At 45.4% G+C, this 22,513-nt stretch overlaps 1 protein-coding gene across 1 annotated transcript in view; it reads right to left on the reverse strand.

Annotated features, from left to right (window-relative positions):
• Positions 1-22,513, reverse strand: part of CC2D2A (coiled-coil and C2 domain containing 2A) — a 486,222-nt gene that overhangs the window by 241,117 nt on the left and 222,592 nt on the right. Inside the window, exon 13 of the mRNA XM_078772721.1 lies at positions 12,311-12,440. Coding sequence (XP_078628847.1) covers positions 12,311-12,440 — 130 coding nt within the window. The remainder of the gene's footprint in view (positions 1-12,310; positions 12,441-22,513) is intronic.

Here is a 22,513-nt window from a genome sequence, read left to right on the forward strand (position 1 = left end):
TGAAGGAACATTGTAATCCATCTCCTTCAGTCATCCTGTGTCGTTTTAATTTTTACATGAGCAGACAGCAGCAAGGTCAGTCGATCGCAGACTTCATTGCACACCTCAAAAAACTGTCACATCTGTGTGAGTTTGGGGACACGATTGATGACATGCTCCGTGATTTGCTGGTGGTTGGCATGTCCGATGACCGCACTCGTAGATGCCTGCTTGCTGAGGGAAGACTGACGTTCCAAAATGCCAGAGAGACTGCCATTTCCATGGAAAGTGCTGAACGCAACGCTACAAGCATCGGTGCCACTCGCTCATCTGGTACCAGCCCTGCTGTGAATCGGTTGGATCATGTTCAGCCAAAACGTTGGAACATGGCTCCTCGTCAGAAGCCAGTGCAGTTTCAAACCACAACAAATGTTTTCGGTGCAACGGAAAGCACCCTCCGGAGACGTGTCGGTTCAAAGATGCCACCTGCCATTTCTGTTCGAAAACTGGCCATATTGCTCCAGCTTGCATCACTTGCAAATCGGGAAAAGAGAAAGCTGCTGACAAGAAGATTCATCAGTTTATCGGTTCGGAGGAACCTGAGCTTGACCAGGTGAGCTCTGTTTCCGACAACTCAGAATCGTATAACCTGCTTCATATTGATTCTCACCATAGGCGGGACCCTCTTCTTGCCACTGTTGTCGTCAACAATCGACCATTGCAAATGGAGGTCGACACTGGTGCGGCCGTCTCGCTCATCAGCCATGCTGTTTTCACAAACCTGTGGAGTGATGCTGACCGACCCCATCTGAAACCTACTACCTATGGTCTCTCCACCTATGCAGGTGAGAAGATTGTTCCCTGCGGTACATGTGACGTCACGGTGGGCTACGATAATCGTGAGTTTCACCTACCCCTGATCGTCATTCTTGGAAAGGGCCCTTCCTTACTCGGCAGGAATTGGTTGAGCATAATTCAACTGAAGTGGGAAAGCATTCATCAACTCCAGGCAGCCAACGTTTCTCCTATCGCAGCAGACACACTCAAAAATGTGCTGGATACGTACCCGGATGTCTTCAAGGATGAGCTTGGAACCTTGAAAGGACATACGGCTAAACTCAGGGTTGACCGGGATGCCAATCCTATATTTTGCAGAGCTCGCCCAGTCCCTTTCACCCTGTGGGAGCGGATTGACAAGGAACTGGATCATCTTGAAAATCTGGGGATCACCGAGCAAATCCAGTATGCCGAATGGGTGGCGCCCATCGTTCCGGTCATAAAATCGGACCAGTCCATCCGCATATGTGGAGATTATAAAATGACCGTGAACAAGTGTTCTTCATTGGATAAATATCCAATCCCGAGGATCGAAGACCTCTATGCTGGTCTCACGGGAGGCAAGACTTTTACGAAACTCGATCTCAAATCCGCCTATCTACAGCTCCGCTTGGACGAGAACTCGAAACAGTATCTTACCATCAACACGCATCGTGGGTTGTACAGGTACAACCGACTCAGTTTTGGAGTGAAATCTGCACCTGGAATTTATCAGCGTGTCATGGACAGTTTGTTTGCCGCCGAACGCAACGTCGTTTGTTACCAGGATGATATTCTGGTTACTGGTCGTACGGACGCGGAACATCTACAAAACCTGGATAGAGTTCTGAAGAAGATTTCGAACTCCGGCCTACGTTTGCGTCGAGACAAGTGCAAGTTTATGGTGCCATCAGGTCACGTACCTGGGTCATACGATTGATGCCGAGGGTCTACACCCGACAGATGAGAAAGTCCGAGCTATCAAGGATGCTCCTGCTCCACGAGACGTGACCGAATTGAAGTCATACCTCGGTTTGCTTCAGTTCTATGGTCGTTACATTCCGAATGTGACCGACGTTTTGGGCCCCCTTTATCGACTTTTGAGGAAAGGAGTCTCCTGGAGCTGGGGGTGTACTGAACAATCAGCATTCCAGACCTTTAAGGATCTGCTCAAATCGTCCAATGTTCTCGTTAATTTTGATCCAGAGAAAGATCTTGTGCTGACATGTGATGCCTGTCGGTATGGAGTGGGGAGTGTATTATCACACGTGATGCCTGATGGTACGGAACGACCGGTTGCATTTGCATCCAGAACGTTGTCCCCGGCAGAGAAGAACTATTCCCAACTTGACAAGGAAGGATTGGGAATCGTTTTCGGCATCAGCAAATTTCGCCAGTACCTTCTTGGACATCATTTCACGATTCACACTGATCACAAGCCACTGATCAGTCTGTTTGGTCCAACTAAGGCGACATCTGACACACTACCGCCCAGGATCATCCGCTGGTCCCTGTTTCTTGCTGCTTATGACTACACCATATGTTATAAGCCCGGTTCGTCTATCACAAATGCAGATGCCATGAGTCGGTTACCCCTTCCAGAATCCGTTGACAATTCGCCGACACCAGGATCCATTATCGCACTGATGGATCATCTGGATGATTGTGCTGTCGATTCCGGCCAGATCCGCACTCATACTCGACGAGACCCCGTTCTGTCCAGAACTGGCCAGGCTGTACAGCTTGGATGGCATTTGCTACCTGAGGGTGACCCAGATTTTGCGGCTTTTAAAGCACGTAAAAACTAACTCAGCGTGGAAAATGGTTGCCTACTCTGGGGATGTCGTGTCGTGATCCCGAAAAATCTGCGTTCCAGGGTCATGGATGAAATCCATGACTGTCATCCCGGGATTGTGAAGATGATGTCACTCGCCAGAAACTATGTGTGGTGGCCGAATCTTGATGCTGATATCGAACATCATGTTCGACATTGCTACCCCTGCCAGAGCACCCGGAATACACCTACGAAAGTGCCACTGCATCCCTGGGAATGGCCCAGCGAACCATGGCATCGCCTACATCTCGATTATGTCGGGCCTATTAATGGCAGCATGATTCTAATAATTACGGACGCACACAAAATGGATTGATGCCTATGTGACGCATGGTACTACGTCAGCCATTGTCATCGAAAGACTCAGACGCTGTTTCGCCACTCATGGTCTGCCCAGGATGATCGTGAGTGATAACGGTTCGTGTTTTTCCAGTTCCGAGTTTGCCGAGTTCACACGTCGGAACGGCATCAAACATAAGTTTGTCAGCCCACATCACCAGGCTTCAAATGGCTTGGCCGAACGATCCGTGGGAATCATCAAATCCGGATTGCAGAAACTTCAGGAGGGAACCCTGGAAACAAAGCTGTCTCGTCTCCTGTTCAAATACCGCATCACGCCACAATCAACAACCGGTGCAGCTCCATCTGAGTTATTGATGAAACGACACGTGAGATCGACACTCGACAATCTCAAACCAGACATATCATCAAATGTTTATCAGAGCCAGCTTAATCAAAAGTTGGTGCACGATAAGACGTCCAACAGTCGATGTATCAACATTGGAGATCCAGTGTTTGCCCGAAATTTTGGTGCAGGTGCGACGTGGCTACCGGGGGACATCATCGAGAAGCCAGGTCCACTGTCCTGCGTGATTCGCCTGCAGGACGGCCGCGAAATTCGTCGACATCAGGACCACATAACCTACCGTCACTGTGAGTCGATAGAGCCTGCAGCATCGTCACAGTCAGGACAACAGTTCGACCCGCCACTGCCGGAGATCGTCGTGGCCGCTCCAGCCGGCTCGGATGCCCGGAAAACCTCTGCGAACGCTACACCCTTCGTGGAGACCAAAGGAATCACCTCGGACTCTGTATCCACTGATACACCGCGACCCAAAGGAATCACCTCGGACTCTGTATCCACTGGTACACTGCGACCCATAGGAATCACCTCGGACTCTGTATCCACTGGTACACCGCGACGCTCAATGCGTGAGAGAAAAGCACCCGACCGGTTGAATCTTTGAACATGTTCTATTTTCACGGTGACACATGTTCTATTTTCACGTATTTTCATTATTCTCATAATCGTTTGCACACATATTTTCACATGTTTTGGAAATGTTGCTTTTGAAGTGTCAATTCTTGAAATCTAGCACGTATTGCTTTTGGTAATTTTGGACTTAAAGGGGAGGATGTCATGTATGAAGTGCAAATATTCACCGTTGTATCCCTACACCGTGACCGCATTGTATCCCTACGCCCCAGCTCGGATGGCGCTGAGGTGAATCGGGCCTGTATCGGCAGAGTGAATAAACGTGTACGACTATTGATCGTAGTTTGTCGAGGTACCTTACATTGACTACTGAGAAAAGATGGAAATATTTTGACGACCTTACCATTGCTGAGGTTGTCCACAAATCACACACCAGTCATTTACAGGTAAATGTGGATGCTCTTTCGGAGTGGAGCTGTTTGAATGCAATGAAACCAAAAACTGAAAAATGCAAAGTAATGCATGTCAGTTTTCTACGCAATGGTTCCCCTCCCCCCTTGATTACCATGGGAAATGAAGTTCGTGAATCTGTGTCAACACTTCACCTCCTTGGTGTTACCATACAGTCGAACCTTAAGTGGGATGTGCAGGTCGAGCAAGTCATCAAGTGCGCATCCCGCCACCTCTACATTTTGTGCAAATTGAAGAGTAACGGTGTTTCAGACAGAGATCTTGTGTTCATCTACACAGTGTATATTCGCCCTTTGATGGAATTCTGTGCACCTGTTTGGAGTAGTGGCCTGACAGCACAGCAGTCTGATAGCATAGAGAGAGTGCAGCGAAGAGCTCTTAGGATGATCGCGTACCCTGATCAACATCATTATGAGGAACTCCTAAGCAGCTTCGGCATTCCTTCCCTGGCTACACGAATAAATGATATCCTCACCAACTTCGCGAAATCGATCCTGGTTTCCTTGCGACATCGTGATCTGCTTCCAGCTGAACTGCAAAGCCTCTCTCGAATTGGACTCAGAAATTCTCACCACATACACATCCCTCAATCAACAACTCAGCGATATAAACAATCTCGTGTCCCTGCTCCAGTGAAACTGTTAAACGTCCAGTTGAAACATGATTAATGTATTTTAATCTTTTAAATGAAATTTTTTCTGTTTGTTTTGATTTTCTGCATTTTTTCAATAATTTTGAAAGATTTCAACTTTTACTACTGGCATGTGTAAATTAATACAAAGTAAATATATTTTTCCTGTATTATTGAAATAAAATGCATAATTTGGGCAGTATGATCAATGTATTTTAACTTTTTAAATTATTTATTTTGTTTGGTTTTGCTGATTTTCCGAATTTTTCTAATAATCTCGAAAGATTTTAATTTTTATTAACAGCATGTGCTATTTGACACAAAGTAAATACATTTTTCCTGCATAATTGAAATAAGACGCATAATTTGAAATAGTTTGATTAATTGATTGACTATTTAATTCATATATTGACTGAAGTATTTCAACCTTAAAATGAATTTCTTCGGTTTTGATTGATTCACCAATGCAAATAGATAATATTGATTTCTTTTTCTGTCTGTATAATGTATTTGTTACTATGTGAAATTATTTATATTGTAAACTTGACATTATTAGTCCTTGGACTACAGTCATGTACATTTTTCCCCCTTTTTCTGTTATTCTAATAAAACCGAATTGATTGATTGATTGATTGATAATAATAATAATAATAAGGAAAGTAACATGACTGCGCCTGCTGCTGCCGCTCCCGTAGTGAGCTCATGTACCAGTTTATAAAATGGTCAAATGGAGTGAGTGGCAAGCAGTGCGCAAACTACGAAAGCCAAACAAATTAGAAAGCAAGCACTCCAAAAAGATAGTTTCAATTTTCATACAAGTATAAAATACACAAAGAAAAATTGCCTGGGGAGAAGGGGGCAATATCGCAAGTCACAAACTTCCTTGGGTAGGGGGGATATTGTTGTGTAATAACATTTATATTATGCTGTTATCATTAATGGTGTTATTACTTTTGTTATTAGAAGTGGCCTTGGAAAAACGCCACGGACGCAGCAGAAAGTGTCAGACGAAGCAGAAAGGGTCGTCATTAACCCATGTGGTGTATATAGACCACAGCAGATCTACGATCAGGTGAGATCATCAATGTGATGAGCATAGATTGCATCACGAATGTTGGGATTCCTCCAACTTCCTTTCAGTTTCGTGTTAAACAGCATTAGCAACTGTTTCAAAAGGTAATCATACGTGTTTGTGGTTTATAATATTTTCACTTCCGGTAGGGGTGCTCCCATGAAAAATGCACAATAAGCTATTTATACACGTTAACACAGTGATTGTTCAAGGAAGAAAAATGTAGATCAACAAAAATAATGTAGATACATGTAGATTGTAGATACATGCATATAAATATCGATACATGTAGATAAATGTCGATGCATGTAGATACGTGTAGACTACGCAGTGGATCTTAACATATTTTTAACCAGGGACCGGCGAAGGTCAGCGATAAAACACTGTGGATGCCAATTTGGAGCCACGTAATTAATTGTCTTCCTTGTCCATATTTACCTCCACCACCAAAGGTAGACGGAGGTTATATTTTCACCCCTGTCTGTCTGTCCGTTTGTTTGTCTGTCCGTTTGTAAACAAAATATCTCAAAAAGTTGTGGACGGATTCGGACTAAAGTTGGCAGAGATGTAGCCTATATGACATCGACGAAATGATTAGATTTTGGTGAAGATCCGGATCCGGATCCAGCTCGTATAATTTTAAAAGTGATTCTTCACCATTGAGTGATATGGCCAACCAGGCGGAGGTATGCTCTCTACTGAGTGCCGTTCTAGTTCATTTTTTTTTTTTTTGTGCACAAGATCAAGGATCGTGTAAGAGTTAACATTAATCACACAAAAAAAACGGACACATAAAACATATAATAAAGGGAGCGGGAGACAAGATGGGGAGAGAGAGGGAATCACACAAGTACAACAGTAGAGAACAGGGACATTGGGAGATCTGTGGGAGGAAGAGGGCTTGGGGGGAAGAGGCATGGGAAGGGGTGGGGGTGGGAGAGGTATAAAACACATGGACACTGACAGGACTTCCAGAAAAGAAGTCGGTATTTCAAAAAAGTGGATCTGGGGTGAATTAACAGGGGTAGAAAAGATCAAAGTTTTGGATGGGGGAAGATAAGAGATGGTGGCAAACAGCTGTTTTAAAGACCTGGAGGGAGGAGTGGGATTGAAGAGAGTGAGGGAGTTTGTTCCAGAGGTAGAAAAAAAGAGGAATGAAAGAGTGAAGGTGAGCAGAGAGTCATAATTTTGGCAATTTCACCAGAAGAGGGTTGCTGGCAGATCTTGTACCTGCAGGAATATTTGGGGTACAGAGCACAGAGAGAGCTGGGGGAGCAAGGCCGGATAGAAGTCGGTAGAAGACAGAAAGACCACTTACCTGCCTGCGGTGAGTGAGTGAAAGGCCCTCAGAATCAGCTTCATTGCAGGAAATTCCAATGATTCTGAAAGCTTTGGTTTCAACAGCGTGAAGCCGCGCCAGGTGTGAGGCAGGAGCATCAGCCCAGAGGGGAGAACAGTATTCCATTGAGCTGCGGATGAAAGCTTTGTATGTGGTGAGGAGCTCAGGTGTGCCAAGGAAAGACTTTGCACGACGGTGGATGCTCAGTCGGCGACTGGCTTTGGAGGCCAGGTTGGAAATGTGGTTTTCTCAGGAAAGATCATGGCAGATAGTGAGACCCAAAATCTTGAGTGACAGAATGTCTTGGAGTAGATTGTTGAGAAAGTAGATGGGAGGGTTTTCCATTCAGTCTTTTCGAAGTGACATAGTGAGAGTGTGAGATTTGTCAGGATTGAAAAACATCTTCCACTTGTTTGATCACTCTGTGATTTTGTCCAGGTCTGCAGAGAGTGAGGAGGCTGCAGACTGCCGATCTGAGGGTTGAGATATGGAGCGGCAGAGAGTGGAGACATCAGCAAAGAGATAGAGAGGATTTTCCAGACAGTTGAAGAGATCATTGATGAAGACCAGAAAAAGCACAGGGCCCAGAACACTGCCTTGGGGAAACTCCAGCCTGAACAGGAAGGGGAGATGAGAGAAATCCATTCAGGGCCACACGTTGACTACGACCAGAGAGGAAGTCCGCAAGCCATGTGTGGAGATTTTCATGCATACCATAGGAGGAGAGTTTGGTGAGCAGAGCGGGGTGCCAGACCGTATCGAAGGCACGTGATATGTCAAGGGAGACAACTCTGATTTCCTGTTTGGCATGGAGGACCACCATCCATTGTTGGGACAGCAGAAGCAGCATGTCCAGAGTAGAGTGACCTGGTCTGAAACCAAATTGATGATCAGAGTTCAAGCCATTGGAGAAGAGGAAAGATTTGATATCCGAAGCATTGATGGATTCCATGATTTTGCTGATAATTGGGAGAAGGCTGATTGGTCTGTAGTTGCAAGGATTGGTTTTTGCACCTTTTTTCAGTAAAGCGGTAATGTTTGCTGATTTCCAAGATGCTGGCAGATGACCTTGAGCAAAAGAGTGGGTGAAAAGAACAGAGAGAGGGTGAGATGGAGCGGCAGAGCAGGATTTTAGGACGCGTGTGCTGATGCCGTTTGGTCCAGTTGCAGAATCAGAGACGAGGTTTGGCAGAAACTTCTCCACCTTGTCAGGAGAGAAGGACACATAGTCCAAGAGCAGCTGGGTTTGACTGGGTAAGGTGGGTCCAGAGAGAGATGGGTTCGAGCACAATATTTTGAGGCAAACAGAGAGTCGAGGCATTCGACTTTGTCACGTGCGGTGTCAGCTTTGTCGCCATTTGAGGTAAGGGAGGGGTTGGAGGGGGAACAAACACCAGAAACAGATTTGACCAGACGCCACCATGATTTGGAGGAGGGAGACAGGTTTGAGAGTTCAGTCTTGAGAGTTGAGAGATTGTGCTTCCTGGCTCTCCTGAGGGTAGACACACACACTGGTTCCAAGCTTGGTTGAAGGAAATGAGATTGCCTTCAGTTGGATTAGTCTTCCAAGAGGCAAAGGCAAGTTGTTTCAGGGCAACTGCCTCGCCACAATATTCAGTGTGCCATGGACGGGAGGAAGGGTTTGACAACTGAAGACGAGATGGGATAAATCGGTGCATGAGAGAGAGCAGTTTACTTTGGAAGAATTCCCAGGAAGAGTTGATGTCAGAGGCAGTTTTGAAGGGAGACCAGTCCAGATGATTGATGGCTGCTTGAAGACTGTGCCAGTCGGCCTGAGTGAAATGACAGACTCGTTGACGCTGTGGATGCTCTCTGAGAATGGCCAGAGAGATGTCCACTTTAACAAGCACATGATCAGAAGAATGGATTGGAGCAGAAGAAGAGCAGCAGACATTTGCAGGGAAGTTTGTCATAACCAAGTCAAGAAGAGAAGAGAAGATGCTCCGTTTAAGAAGATGCTAGTTCAGCATGTTTTACATCTATATAATAAAGCAGGAGCGTCTGTCTGTCTATCTGTCTGTCCCCAAACTACTCCCTCAGTTATGGGGCTAGCCCCACCAAATTGTATGTGGAACATTTCGGGGTCCCAGCGGGTGTCTGACGGTGGGTGGGAGGTTTCATAAATTTCTCAATACAATTATGATTTTAAATTTCCGTCCGTAAAAAGCTGCTCTTTCTCCGCATGCAAACTCATTCACGTGTTCGCATTCGCAGTTTCACCATTTACTGCATGTGGAAACATTCACTGGTTCGGTAATCACTCCATACAATTGTGATTTTGACTTTACACCCTCAGACCCTATACAATTTAGACCCCTTAGATCACATAGCTTTAATTTTACACCCTTATTTTAAAACCAGTTTAGAACCATTAACCCCTCAATACCATTAGATACTTTACATAATTTAACTGTCATGACCCTCAAGACCCCATTAGACCCTCAAGACCATTAATACAAGATACGTTTAGAGCTAACAACTCTTCCTAACTAACCCTCAAAAATAGTTTAAAACTCATTTTGTGGTCCATCCTATACAACCTCGCCAAACCATTTGATAATTTTAATTATTTTTGTATAAACAGTTAGATAATGAGTTGACACACATAAATGTGGAATTCGAAGGATATTTTTGTTGATGATATTTACCATATAAAACACTGTGGCGGTTACCTTATGTGCAGGTAACCGCATGTGGCGGTTACCTTATGTGATTACCTTATTTGGGCATAATACACGTGCACGGGCCTGTTGGACTTGTGGTTGTGCGGACGTGACGCACGCGCGGTTGCCGGAGCCATGCCCTCCGAAGAGGGCTTTTGGTTTTATATAAGCGTGCCGACTTCCGTTCGAGTTTAGTGTGCTGGATCTTGCTGTTACAATAAACCATCTTCGAACCCTACGAATGGCCTCGTTCTCTCGCCTTCCGCGACTCCTAAACTGGTGACCTCCGACTGCCCCCGAATGGATTCGGGGGCTGCGAACGAACACGGCAAGCGCGCCCTCGCCAGGGAAGCCACCTAAGCTGGTAACGCCGGCTTCTCCCGCACGGCTTCGGGCGCAGTTTCGAACGCGGTTTCGAAATGCCGGAGTTTCGGTAACGACGACGGCCATGACTATGAGGTTCGCGCACCGCGCTCGGCTCCTCCTCTACGACCGGAGGGGCGAACCTATTCAAAGACCCTCCGAAGGCACGGCTGCTTCGTCACCTTCGCGCGCACTGACGTTGGCGGCACGGCCGCTTCGTCACCTTCGCGCGCACTGACGTTAGCGGTACGGCCGCTTCGTCACCCTCGCGCAACTACAGCTACAGCCCGCGTGTCCAAAGCTGCAACTACTTCTCCGACTCTGCATCCTCGGGAGGCCTGCGAGGAACCTCGGCAGCCTACCCTCAGCCCGGCTCTGTTCCACCCGCGGCCCGGCTCTGTTCCACCCTCGGCCCGGCTCTGTTCCACCCTCGGCCCGGCTCTGTTCCACCCGCGGCCCAGCTCTGTTCCACCCGCGGCCCGGCTCTGTTCCACCCGCGGCCCGGCTCTGTTCCACCCGCGGCCCGGCTCTGTTCCACCCGCGGCCCGGCTCTGTTCCACCCGCGGCCCGGCTCTGTTCCACCCGCGGCCCGGCTCTGTTCCACCCGCGGCCCGGCTCTGTTCCACCCACGGCCCGGCTCTGTTCCACCCACGGCCCGGCTCTGTTCCACCCGCGACCCGGCTCTGTGCCACCCGCGGCCCGGCTCTGTTCCACCCGCGGCCCGGCTCTGTTCCACCCGCGGCCCGGCTCTGTTCCACCCGCGGCCCGGCTCTGTTCCACCCGCGGCTCGGTTCGATTTCACCAGCAACCTCAGGAGGCCCGCGAGGAACCTCGGCAGTCTCCCCCGAGGACTTGCCCAGCCCCTCGGTCGCCTCGGCCTACGCATAGGCCCGTGGAGTGCATTCTGGGGGGACATATGTGGCGGTTACCTTATGTGCAGGTAACCGCATGTGGCGGTTACCTTATGTGATTACCTTATTTGTGCATAATACACATGCACGGGCCTGTTGGACTTGTGGTTGTGCGGACGTGACGCACGTGCGGTTGCCGGAGCCACGCCCTCCGAAGAGGGCTTTTGGCTTTATATAAGCATGCTGACTTCCGTTCGAGTTTAGTGTGCTGGATCTTGCTGTTACAATAAACCATCTTCGAACCCTACGAATGGCCTCGTTCCCTCGCCTTCCGCGACTCCTAAAACACAATGTCAATTTGTGTGCTTGCACAGATGTCTGTCCCCCTTCATAACGGAAGGTTTTAAAGGCCAATCTTTTTACCACGAAGGTGTGTTCACTACCGTCTATTTTTAACATAAAACAAACTCGAAAAACATTTTCCATAAAAAAAGTAACTAAATATGTCTTTTCTATTGGAATTGTAGATGGTGGCTTGCAAACCGAGCCTCAAGGGCGGTGTACAAGTGGTGTAAAAAAGAAGCTTTTCTTTTAAATAACAATAAATCCAAAGCGCATGGAGGTGAAATTCGCTGCATGTGATGTGCAACATGCGCATAGTAAAACGAGTGTTCATTTACATCCATAGGATGTCTGATAAATAAAGATATATGCACACCTGACACTAGGCCAAGGCTTCAGACTTTTGCACGTTCACGAGGCTGCACAGTCGAATAAACTGTTCCAACCCGTCATTTTTGACAGATGTTTAATAGTTATGTCATAAATATCCCAAAGTTTTCTACAATTCAATGATTCAATAACTGTGATGCTCCAACAATATATTCAAGCAAGCAAACATTTGCACACAAGCAATCATCTCATCTTAACATTGCCACACAAGCACAACTAGCAAAGGCCTGAGGCTCTTTGTACAATCCAGTGTTATGCTCATAATTGGTCAAAACACATTGATTCACGTGATCATTGTATAACTCCGGCTATTATTATGCACCATGTGAAGCTGCATGAGGGTCGCGTTGTTAGGGTCATTGGGATCAAGCCGGGACTCTCTGATCCAGCGAGCCAGACGTGGTGTGTCGGTCACTCCAACAGCACCAATGCTTGTGATTGCATCCGCAGGCCTAATGATGGGTGCGAGGGGGAGGCCGAGACAGGAACAATGGCAAAAGGAAAATTCAACACTAGGATCTCTCGTATTAATGTTTTTCTTGTGAAACGCATTAGGGAGCTTGTACTTAAAGTATTTGAAAGAGACAAACATGATTTGAACAAAGCACAAGTAAAGACAGCATATGCAGTTTAAACCCAAGACTGTAGAATTGCAAAGCAAGTGCTAAAAGCAGAACGGTGCTGGTGCTCCGTAGAGCGCATAGTCTCACCTAAAGTGCTCATTCTGAAAAAAAAATACCATCGTTAACAGAACACGATACTATTACGGCCCATAGACATATCATCCATGCCCCTGATTATGTCACATACATTGCCATGAACCATCACATACATTGTCATTATCCGTCACATACATTGCCATTATCCATCACATACATTGCCATTATCCGTCACATACATTGCCATTATCAGTCACATACATTGCCATTAACCATCACATACATTGCCATTACCCATCACATACATTGACATTACACATCACATACATTGCCATTACCCATCACATACATTGACACTACCCATCACATACATTGCCATTATCCGTCACATACATTGCCATTATCCGTCACATACATTGACATTATCCATCACATACATTGCCATTATCAGTCACATACATTGCCATTATCCGTCACATACATTGCCATTATCCGTCACATGCATTGCCATTACCCATCACATACATTGCCATTACCCATCACATACATTGACATTACCCGTCACATACATTGCCATTACCCATCACAAACATTGACACTACCCGTCACATACATTGCCATTACCCATCACATACATTGACATTACCCGTCACGTGCATTGCCATTATCCGTCACATGCTTTGCCATTACCCGTCACATGCCTTGCCATTACCCGTCACATGCATTGCCATTACCCATCACATACATTGCCATTACCCGTCACACACATTGCCATTATCCGTCACATACATTGCCATTATCCGTCACATACATTGCCATTATCCGTCACATACATTGCCATTATCCGTCACATACATTTCCATTATCCGTCACATACATTGCCATTATCCGTCACATACATTGCTATTATCCATCACATACATTGCCATTATCCATCACATACATTGCCATTATCCATCACATACATTTCCATTATCCGTCACATACATTTCCCTTATCCGTCACATACATTGACATTACCCGTCACATGCATTGCCATTATCCGTCACATGCATTGCCATTATCCGTCACATGCATTGCCATTACCCGTCACATGCCTTGCCATTACCCGTCACATGCATTGCCATTACCCATCACGTACATTGCCATTACCCATCACACACATTGCCATTATCCATCACATACATTGCCATTATCCGTCACATACATTGCCATTATCCGTCACATACATTGCCATTATCCGTCACATACATTGCCATTATCCGTCACATACATCTCCATTATCCGTCACATACATTTCCCTTATCCGTCACATACATTGACATTACCCGTCACATACATTGCCATTATCCATCGCATACATTGCCATTATCCGTCACATACATTGCCATTACCCGTCACACACATTGCCATTATCCGTCACATACATTGCCATTATCCGTCACATAAATTGCCATTATCCGTCACATACCTTGCCATTATCAGTCACATACATTGCCATTATCCGTCACATACATTGCCATTATCCGTAACATACATTGCCATTACCCATCACATACATTGGCATTACCCGTCACATACATTGCCATTATCCATCACATACATTGCCATTACCAGTCACATACATTGCCATTATCTGTCACATACATTGCCATTATCCGTCAAATACATTGCCATTACCCATCACATACATTGCCATTACCCATCCCATACATTGCCATTACCCATCACATACATTGACATTACCCATCACATACTTTGCCATTACCCATCACATACATTGACATTACCTGTCACATACATTGCCATTACCCGTCACATACATTGTCATCATCCGTCACATACATTGCCATTATCCCTCACATACATTGCCATTATCCGTCACATACATTGCCATTATCCATCACATACATTGCCATTATCCGTCACATACATTGCCATTATCCCTCACATACATTACCATTATCCATCATACATTGCCATTATCCGTCACATACATTGCCATTATCCATCACATACATTGCCTTTATCCGTCACATACATTGCCATTATCGGTCACATACATTGCCATTATCGGTCACATACATTGCCATTATCGGTCACATACATTGCCATTATCGGTCACATACATTGTCGTTATCGGTCACATACATTGCCATTATCGGTCACATACAGTGCCATTATCAGTCACATACATTGCCATTATCCATCACATACATTTCCATTATCGGTCACATACATTGCCATTGTCCGTCACATACATTGCCATTACCCGTCACATACATTGCCATGACCCATGGCTGACAGGATGTACACACACTCACCTCTAAGCTGTCTAGCCTGGGTTCGAATCCCCACCCAGCTATAAACTGTCAATTTGGTGCTTCACAGGCCACGGTAATTCATCAATGTGTGTGACGTCCCGTTAAACCAGGACTCCCATCTGCCAGCACGCGTTGCTGAACGATAAAGATTCCACGGTGTCCTTCGCAAAGAGTAGGCAAGTATCGCCGGTACCATGAACAAATTACAAATTCCTGCCCTAACTAGGCGAATGTCAGGCCTAGCCAGCCGGTTCGTGAAAGACTTGGGGCAAGCTTCCCCTGACCGGCCCCACAAGGTGGGATAATAGTGCTCGTTAAAGAACAACAAATTGCCATTATCCATAGCTTTGTTGATTAATGATTGATTATTCGGATATTTAATGACCACTTTTGTGTGCATTAAGGTTAAATTGTGTCAATGAAGAAGAATATGAGAAATTTCAAACTAAACTCTTTATGGTTAATCCATAAGTATGAAGCTTCACGTCATGTGTTAAGCGGTTCTGGAGAAGATGTTTTTACGTTTGTATTTTCAATCCAATATGGCCGCCAGACCATGTGACCGATGACATCATGAATTTAATTATTCACTCATCAGGTCGCAGATCATCGAGTCGCATATATGAAGTTTCTGCTTATTACCCTGCGCTCGCGAAGCGTAAATCAGAGTTAGGCAATCGGTTGCGTACGTGTGGCGTACGTGTGGCGTACGTGTCTGCATTTTTAAAATTCATGTTCTCAGCAACCGTTGGTACGATTGACACGAAATTTTACCATCGGAGCGCCTCCGCCTGTAGAATGTTATTATTCATAATTATGACATCATAGGTCAAGTGGTACGGACGCCATCTTGGAAAAACGTTACACCTCTATATCTCCCAAACCGCTCAATGGGAAAAAATTAAAACACGGCTCATTGTCAAGTACTCCCCATGGGGAATAAGACATGTTGATGATGTCATCGGTGCCTTATGACGTCATAATTCGACAAGTACAACGCTTGATTCGATCAGTATGATTTTTTTTTCAGCAACTGTTGGTCCGATTGACACGAAATTTTCACCATAGGAGCGCCTCCTCCTGTATAATATTTTAATGATAATCATGACGTCATAGGTCATGTGGTACCTTCTGGCGAGGGTAAAAACATTTTTTGAGCAGCAAGTGCACAAAATTTCTGCTTTCCCTAATACACCGATTAATCCCATCTGGTCTTCAGTTATCGTACCCATCGTCCCGGTTTTGGTACTCTGAATCCTGTGGTGAGGTAGTTGCCTTAAAATAACTCGCATTTCCACCTGGAAGGCAAATCCAAACGAAGGCCACCTCCGATCATTCCACAAATCCCGCAACAAATGTGTATCTACTCTCAGGAGAGATAGAAACCATCTGTCCAAACTCAAAATTGAACTTTCAAACTTGTCTCCCTCCTCAACCTGGTGGCACCTTGTTAAGTCTGTCTCTGGAGTATGCTCCACTTCCATCCCTCTCCTCACTTCAAGAAGGCCGAATGCCTCAATTCTGTTTGCTTCACAATATTATGTTCCCAACCTTTGTAGTCACCCTTCCCAGTCATTCCCAACTGCTCCTGGGCTGTATGTTTTTTTTGCAACTGAGAAGTTGGAATAGTTTCTTGTAACCCTTGACTGATACGGCAACTGGACCAGACAGCATCACCTCAACTGCCCTAAAAGCCTGCTTTGCTACTGTTGCACATTCTCTCTCTGCCCTTTTCACCCTGCCATTTACCATAGGTCATCTTCCATCTGCTTGGGAATCAGCTGACATCACAGCATTACATTAAAAGGTGCAAAAACTGATACCCTCAACTACAAACCATTCAGCTTACTTCCAATCATCAGCAAGGTCATGGAATCCATCATGACTGTTGCTATAAAATAATTCCTTTTTGCCAGCAACCTCATCTCAGATCATCAATTTGGATTCAGACCAGGTCAATCTACCTTGGTCATGCTGCATCTACTCACCCAATTAATGGATCGGATCAGAACAGTCTCTCTGGACATATCTGAAGCATTCAATAGAGTCTCTCTGCTTGCTCTCCAAACTCTCTGTCAATGGCATCAAAGGCCAAACCCACACTTGGATAACTGCCTTCCTCTATTCTCGTAGCCACCGTGTGCATCTCTCAATGCGTGTCTCAATGCGTGTGCGTGTGCTTTCATCTCTCCCTGTCAAAGCCAGAGTACCCCTCGGCAGTGTTCTGGGCCCATCCTATTCCTAACCTCCATCAATGATCTCTCTGACTCTGGAAAATCCTCGTTATGTCTTTCCTGATGACACCACTCTCTTCCATGTCATCGCTCGTCCTTCTGGCAGAAAAGGAGCAGCCACTTCCCTTTCTTCAGACCTTGACAAAATTACAAACTGGTCAAACACTTGAATGTATTTTAGCCCTAAGAAATCCCAAACACACACACACACACACACACACACACACACACACACACACACACACACACACACACTCACACACACACACACACACACGTCTGGTTAATCCCCCCTCCCCCACCCCAACCCTCCCATCTACTTTCATTAACAACCCTCTCAAAGAAGGTCAATCCCTTAAAGTCTCTTGGGTAAGCCATATTTCAAAGTTGGCCTCCAAAGCTAGCCGCCGACTGGGCATCCTCCGTCGTACAAAGTCCTTCCCTGGCACACCTGAACTCCTTTCCACCTGCAAGGCTTTCGTCCACAGCTTGATGGAGTACTGCTCTCCCCCTCTGGGCTGGCTGCCCAGCCCACATCTTGGTCAGGTTGACACCGTGGAAACCAAGGCTTTCAAGATCGTTGAAATCTCCCGTGATGACGCTGAGCCTATGGGCCTATCAATTCGCCATCGCAAACAGGTTGGTGGTCTCTCTGTCCTATTCCCTCTCCTTTCTGGTCTTGCACCATCTGCCCTCTCCATGCTTTGTTCCCCCTCTCCCTCAGCTATCTGCAGGACGCACACGGTCCACCAGCAACCACCTGTCATTTTTTTTTTTTACCACTAGTGAACCAATTTTCACATTCTTCAAAGTCATTCTTCCCTCCAGGTCTTCAAGACTGTTGTTCCCCACCATCTCAAATCATCCCCCATTGAAAACCATGATCTTTTATACACCCATTAAACCACCTCCACCACTCCCAAAATTTTGCTTCTGCATCCATCTTGTTCTCCCCTTGGGTTCTCCCATTCCACTCATCTTGACCTGCATCCCTTGCTAGTCTCTGCCTATTTTCTCCCTCCACCCTGCTGTTGGCAATTCCCCCTTCTCCTCCTGTTGTTCCTTTTGTTGTCACCCCGGATGCATGTGTGCGGCATCATGTGTGCGTCATGGTGAAACGAGTGTTTAACATTTTGCAGTTCTGTTTTAAATTTATTCTAACTCATATTCAAATTTAACAAACAAGGAAGTTCTTATGCTTCAAAATGGATCCATAATGACTGTCCAGGCCCCCTGAATTTCCTGCATCATGCGGTTCGGTGCTGAAGTTCTGCCTCTGAGGCCTACGTGGTTCAACAGTGACTGACCCTCGAATAGTCTTGTTGCCAGAAGGGTGCATCCTAACTCCCCTGCCAGCATGGACTGTGTGCCCCTGTTCGTGAAGGTGGTGGTCTTAGTGATGTCAGGGTTCATGACCTTTCAGGCCGTTCCTGCTGTGGCCGGAGGCTTTTGTCGGTGGGTTTGAATGGCAGGGTTTTGAGCAGGGATTTGATGGAAAAATGCCTGAAGCCTTTATGAGTCGTGAGTGGTGCCATATTATTAGCTCTGAATTTTGCCCCTGTGCCCATCCATGCCCTCCATAAGCTGCTGGCAAGGTGGGGACTGTCCCGGATTTTCAGGGATTCAGCTCTTGGCTGCACTCCTGGCCCTGTGCTGCGTGCTTCTCCTCAGGTTTGCCAAGGACGTTTTGGGCCTGCCTTGGTATCACAGACTGGCACTCCCTTCCTGCCATGGCTGCCCTCCTCTGCTTATGATTTGTCTGCTCGCCGTCAGGCCCACCACCGTGCACGTTCCTTCACCCCTCCACCCACTGCTTGGACTGCATGTGGACCTTGGTGTTTTCTGCTATATGTGCATGGGATTAGTTGAACTCCTCGGAGAAGCCTGGTACAGCGATTTATTTATTTTTTCCTACACTTCAAGCTGCCTTTGCTGTGCACCACTCTGGCTCTACTCTACCATAACCGATTGTTTTGTTTTAACATTTATGATACAATTTAATATTTTGATATTCCTAATTGCAATACTTCATATTTTCACATTTTTCTTTTGTTTTGTTTTTATGGTGTTGACAAAACTTTATATTGGTCTTGCATACAACAACAACAACAACATGCATTTTAAGGCCATTTTCCCTGCTAGAGCGGGGGTTAGCCTTGCGGTCCCCATGACAATCCTCTCCATTTTGCCCTATTTTCTGCATCTCTCCTTGTTAACAAACTCCTCACAGCATCAATCACAGGCTCTATTCCCATCATCTTTCACAATTCATCATTCGTCTTCCTCTCTCTCAACGATACTCCACACATCCACCGAACCATTCGCTTTTTTTTTTTTTTTTTGTATACAAGATCGAGGCTCGTGAAAGAGGGACGCCTGGTTGTTCCCTTTCCAGCATTTACATTTCCACCCTTTCCAGCCTTCGTGGCTGCTCTACGTTCATTACCCATGTCTCGCTCCCATAAATCATAACACTTCTCACACATGCAGCATACACCTTTCCCTTCAGCTTCAACGACACTCCCCTCCTCATCAGCACGCCACTCAGTTCCCGAAACTTCTTCCATGCACATCTCACTCTAGCAACCGTTGCCGAGTCTGATCCACCTTCTCCATTCAGCATGTCTCCAAGGTAGCAAAATGTTTTCACACCTTCCAGCTTCACGCCATCCCCAAGATCCAACTCAACATTTCCTCCATCTGCAGCTCCCTCTATGCACACCTTACATTTGAATTTAGCTGCCACACTGGTTAATGGCCCTCTCAGACCACTACATTTTTGATGAACCCACTCAGCGCACATTGTACATTGAATGGAGTTCACTCCGACACCCTTCCTGCACACAGCACACGGCCACTTCCCAGTTATTTCCACCTCACCACATGCTTTACCACTTGCCATCACCTTCGACTTTCTGATATTCACCTTCAGACCTTTTGTCTCCACACCACTTTCACACCTTCCACTTGTTCATCTTTTCCTTCAGTCCATCCATACTTTCCGCAATCAACACCAGATCATCTGCATACAACAACTCCCACGGTAAACCCTCCTTTACGTTCTGAGCCAGCACCTCCATCACAGCTACAAATAGTAGTGGACTTAGTACCGACCCCTGATGCACTCCCACCTTCACCTCAAACTCACCACTGTTCCCGTCCTTCGTCCTTACAGCTGTGCGCGCTCTTTTGTACATTGCCATCACTACTCTGATCAACCATTCCTCCACTCCTAACTTCCTCAATGCCCATGTCAATACTTTGCGTGGAACCCTATCGAATGCTTTCTCCAGATCAACAAACCCAAGAAACAACTTCTTCCTCTTCTCCATGTACTTCTCCTGCAACTGCCTCACAATAAAAAGCGCGTCTGTCGTTCCTCTTCCTGGCATCTTCCTGTCACTGAATTCAACCACCATCTATTTTTGAGGTCAACATAGGCCAAATTTTTAATAGCCTCAATTTTCATCCGATTGACTTGAAAATTGAACAGCATTTGCACATTGAGTCACTAAATAGGGAAACTAACTATTTTTGAGGTCATAAGGTGAAAGGTCAACTCAAGGTCAACCTTCCAAAATCATCATTTTTCATCTGAAAAATCGTCACTTTTCATCCTGTTGACCCGAGCTTTGATGAAGATTGTAAATTTTAATCGTCATGAAATGGACAATTTGCTGTATCAATGGAAAACGTATTTTTTTTTTGGGGGGGGGGGGGGGGGGGATTTTGCAAGTATCGTGCTCCGCATGACGTCTTCTTGTTTGTTTGTCTGTCACCGGCCTGCAGGTCACAATTCGAAACCAATCGTCACAAAACCACCAAGTTGTATAGGTCGTCTCAATAGAGAAGCCTATTGTTTTGGGGGTCAAAGGTCATCTGGAGGTCAAATTTCTAAAATCGCCATTTTTAATCCGATTGACTTGAAAATTGAATAGCATTTGTATATCGTCATTAAATTGGGAATTGAATTATTTTTAGGTCAAAAGGTCAAAGGTCAACTCAGGGTCAAATTTTCAAAATCATCAATTTTCATCTGAAAAGCTGTCCATTTTCAACTGATTGACTTGAAAATTGAACAGCCTTTGCATATAGTCAATAAATCGTGGAACATACTATTTTTGAGGTCAAACGGTCAAAGGTCAACTCAAGGTCAAACTTCTAAAATCATCAGTTTTCATCTGAAAAAGTGTCAATTTTCATCCGATCGACTTAAAAATTGAACAGCATTTGCATATTGGCTCATTGAATTGAAAAACCAACAATTTCTGAGGTCAAAAGGTCAAATGCAGGTCAAACTTCCGAAATCATCAATTTTCATCTGAAAAAGTGTCAATTTTCATCCGATCGACTTGAAAATTGAACAGCATTTGCATATTGGCTCAATGAATTGAAAAACCAACAATTTCTGAGGTCAAAGGTCAACTCAAGGTCAAACTTCTAAAATCATCAGTTTTCATCTGAAAAAGTGTCAATTTTCATCCGATCGACTTGAAAATTGAACAGCATTTGCATATTGGCTCATTGAATTGAAAAACCAACAATTTCTGAGGTCAAAAGGTCAAATGCAGTTCAAACTTCCGAAATCATCAATTTTCATCTGAAAAACCATCGATTTTCATGCGATTGACTTGGAAATTGAACAGCATTTGCACATTATGTCACGAAATAGGAAAACCAACTATTTTTGAGGTCAAAAGGTCAAAGGTCAACTCGAGGTAAAACTTCCAAATTCAATTTTCATCTGAAAACACATCAATTTGCATCCGATTGACTTGAAATTAGAACAGCATTTGCATATTGCCTCACTGAATTGGGAAACCAACTATTTTTGAGGTCAAAAGGTGAAAGGTCAACTCAAGGTCAACCTTCCAAAATCATCATTTTTCATCTGAGAATACGTCATTTTTCATCCTGTTGACCCGAGCTTTGATCAAGATCCTAAATTTTAATCTTGATACACAACATGCATTTTAAAGGCCACTTTCCCTGCTAGAGCGGGGGTTAGCCTTGCGGTCCCCATGACAATCTTCTCCATTTTGCCCTATTTTCTGCATCTCTCCTTGTTAACCCCCTTGCCCGCATTTCTTCTTCCACCATCTTTAGCCAAGTCTTTCTCGGTCTTCCCCGTCTTCTACTTCCTTCTACATTCATTTCCATCACTCTTCTCAACCAGTCACTTTCATCCTTCCTCAACACATGACCAAACCATCTCAACCTGTTCCTCTTCACAGCATCAATCACAGGCTACATTCCCATCATCTTTCACAATTCATCATTTGTCTTCCTCTCTCTCAACGATACTCCG

This window comes from Myxine glutinosa, chromosome 2, assembly GCF_964187855.1.
Source record: "Myxine glutinosa chromosome 2, kmMyxGlut1.1, whole genome shotgun sequence".
NCBI lineage: Eukaryota > Metazoa > Chordata > Myxini > Myxiniformes > Myxinidae > Myxine > Myxine glutinosa.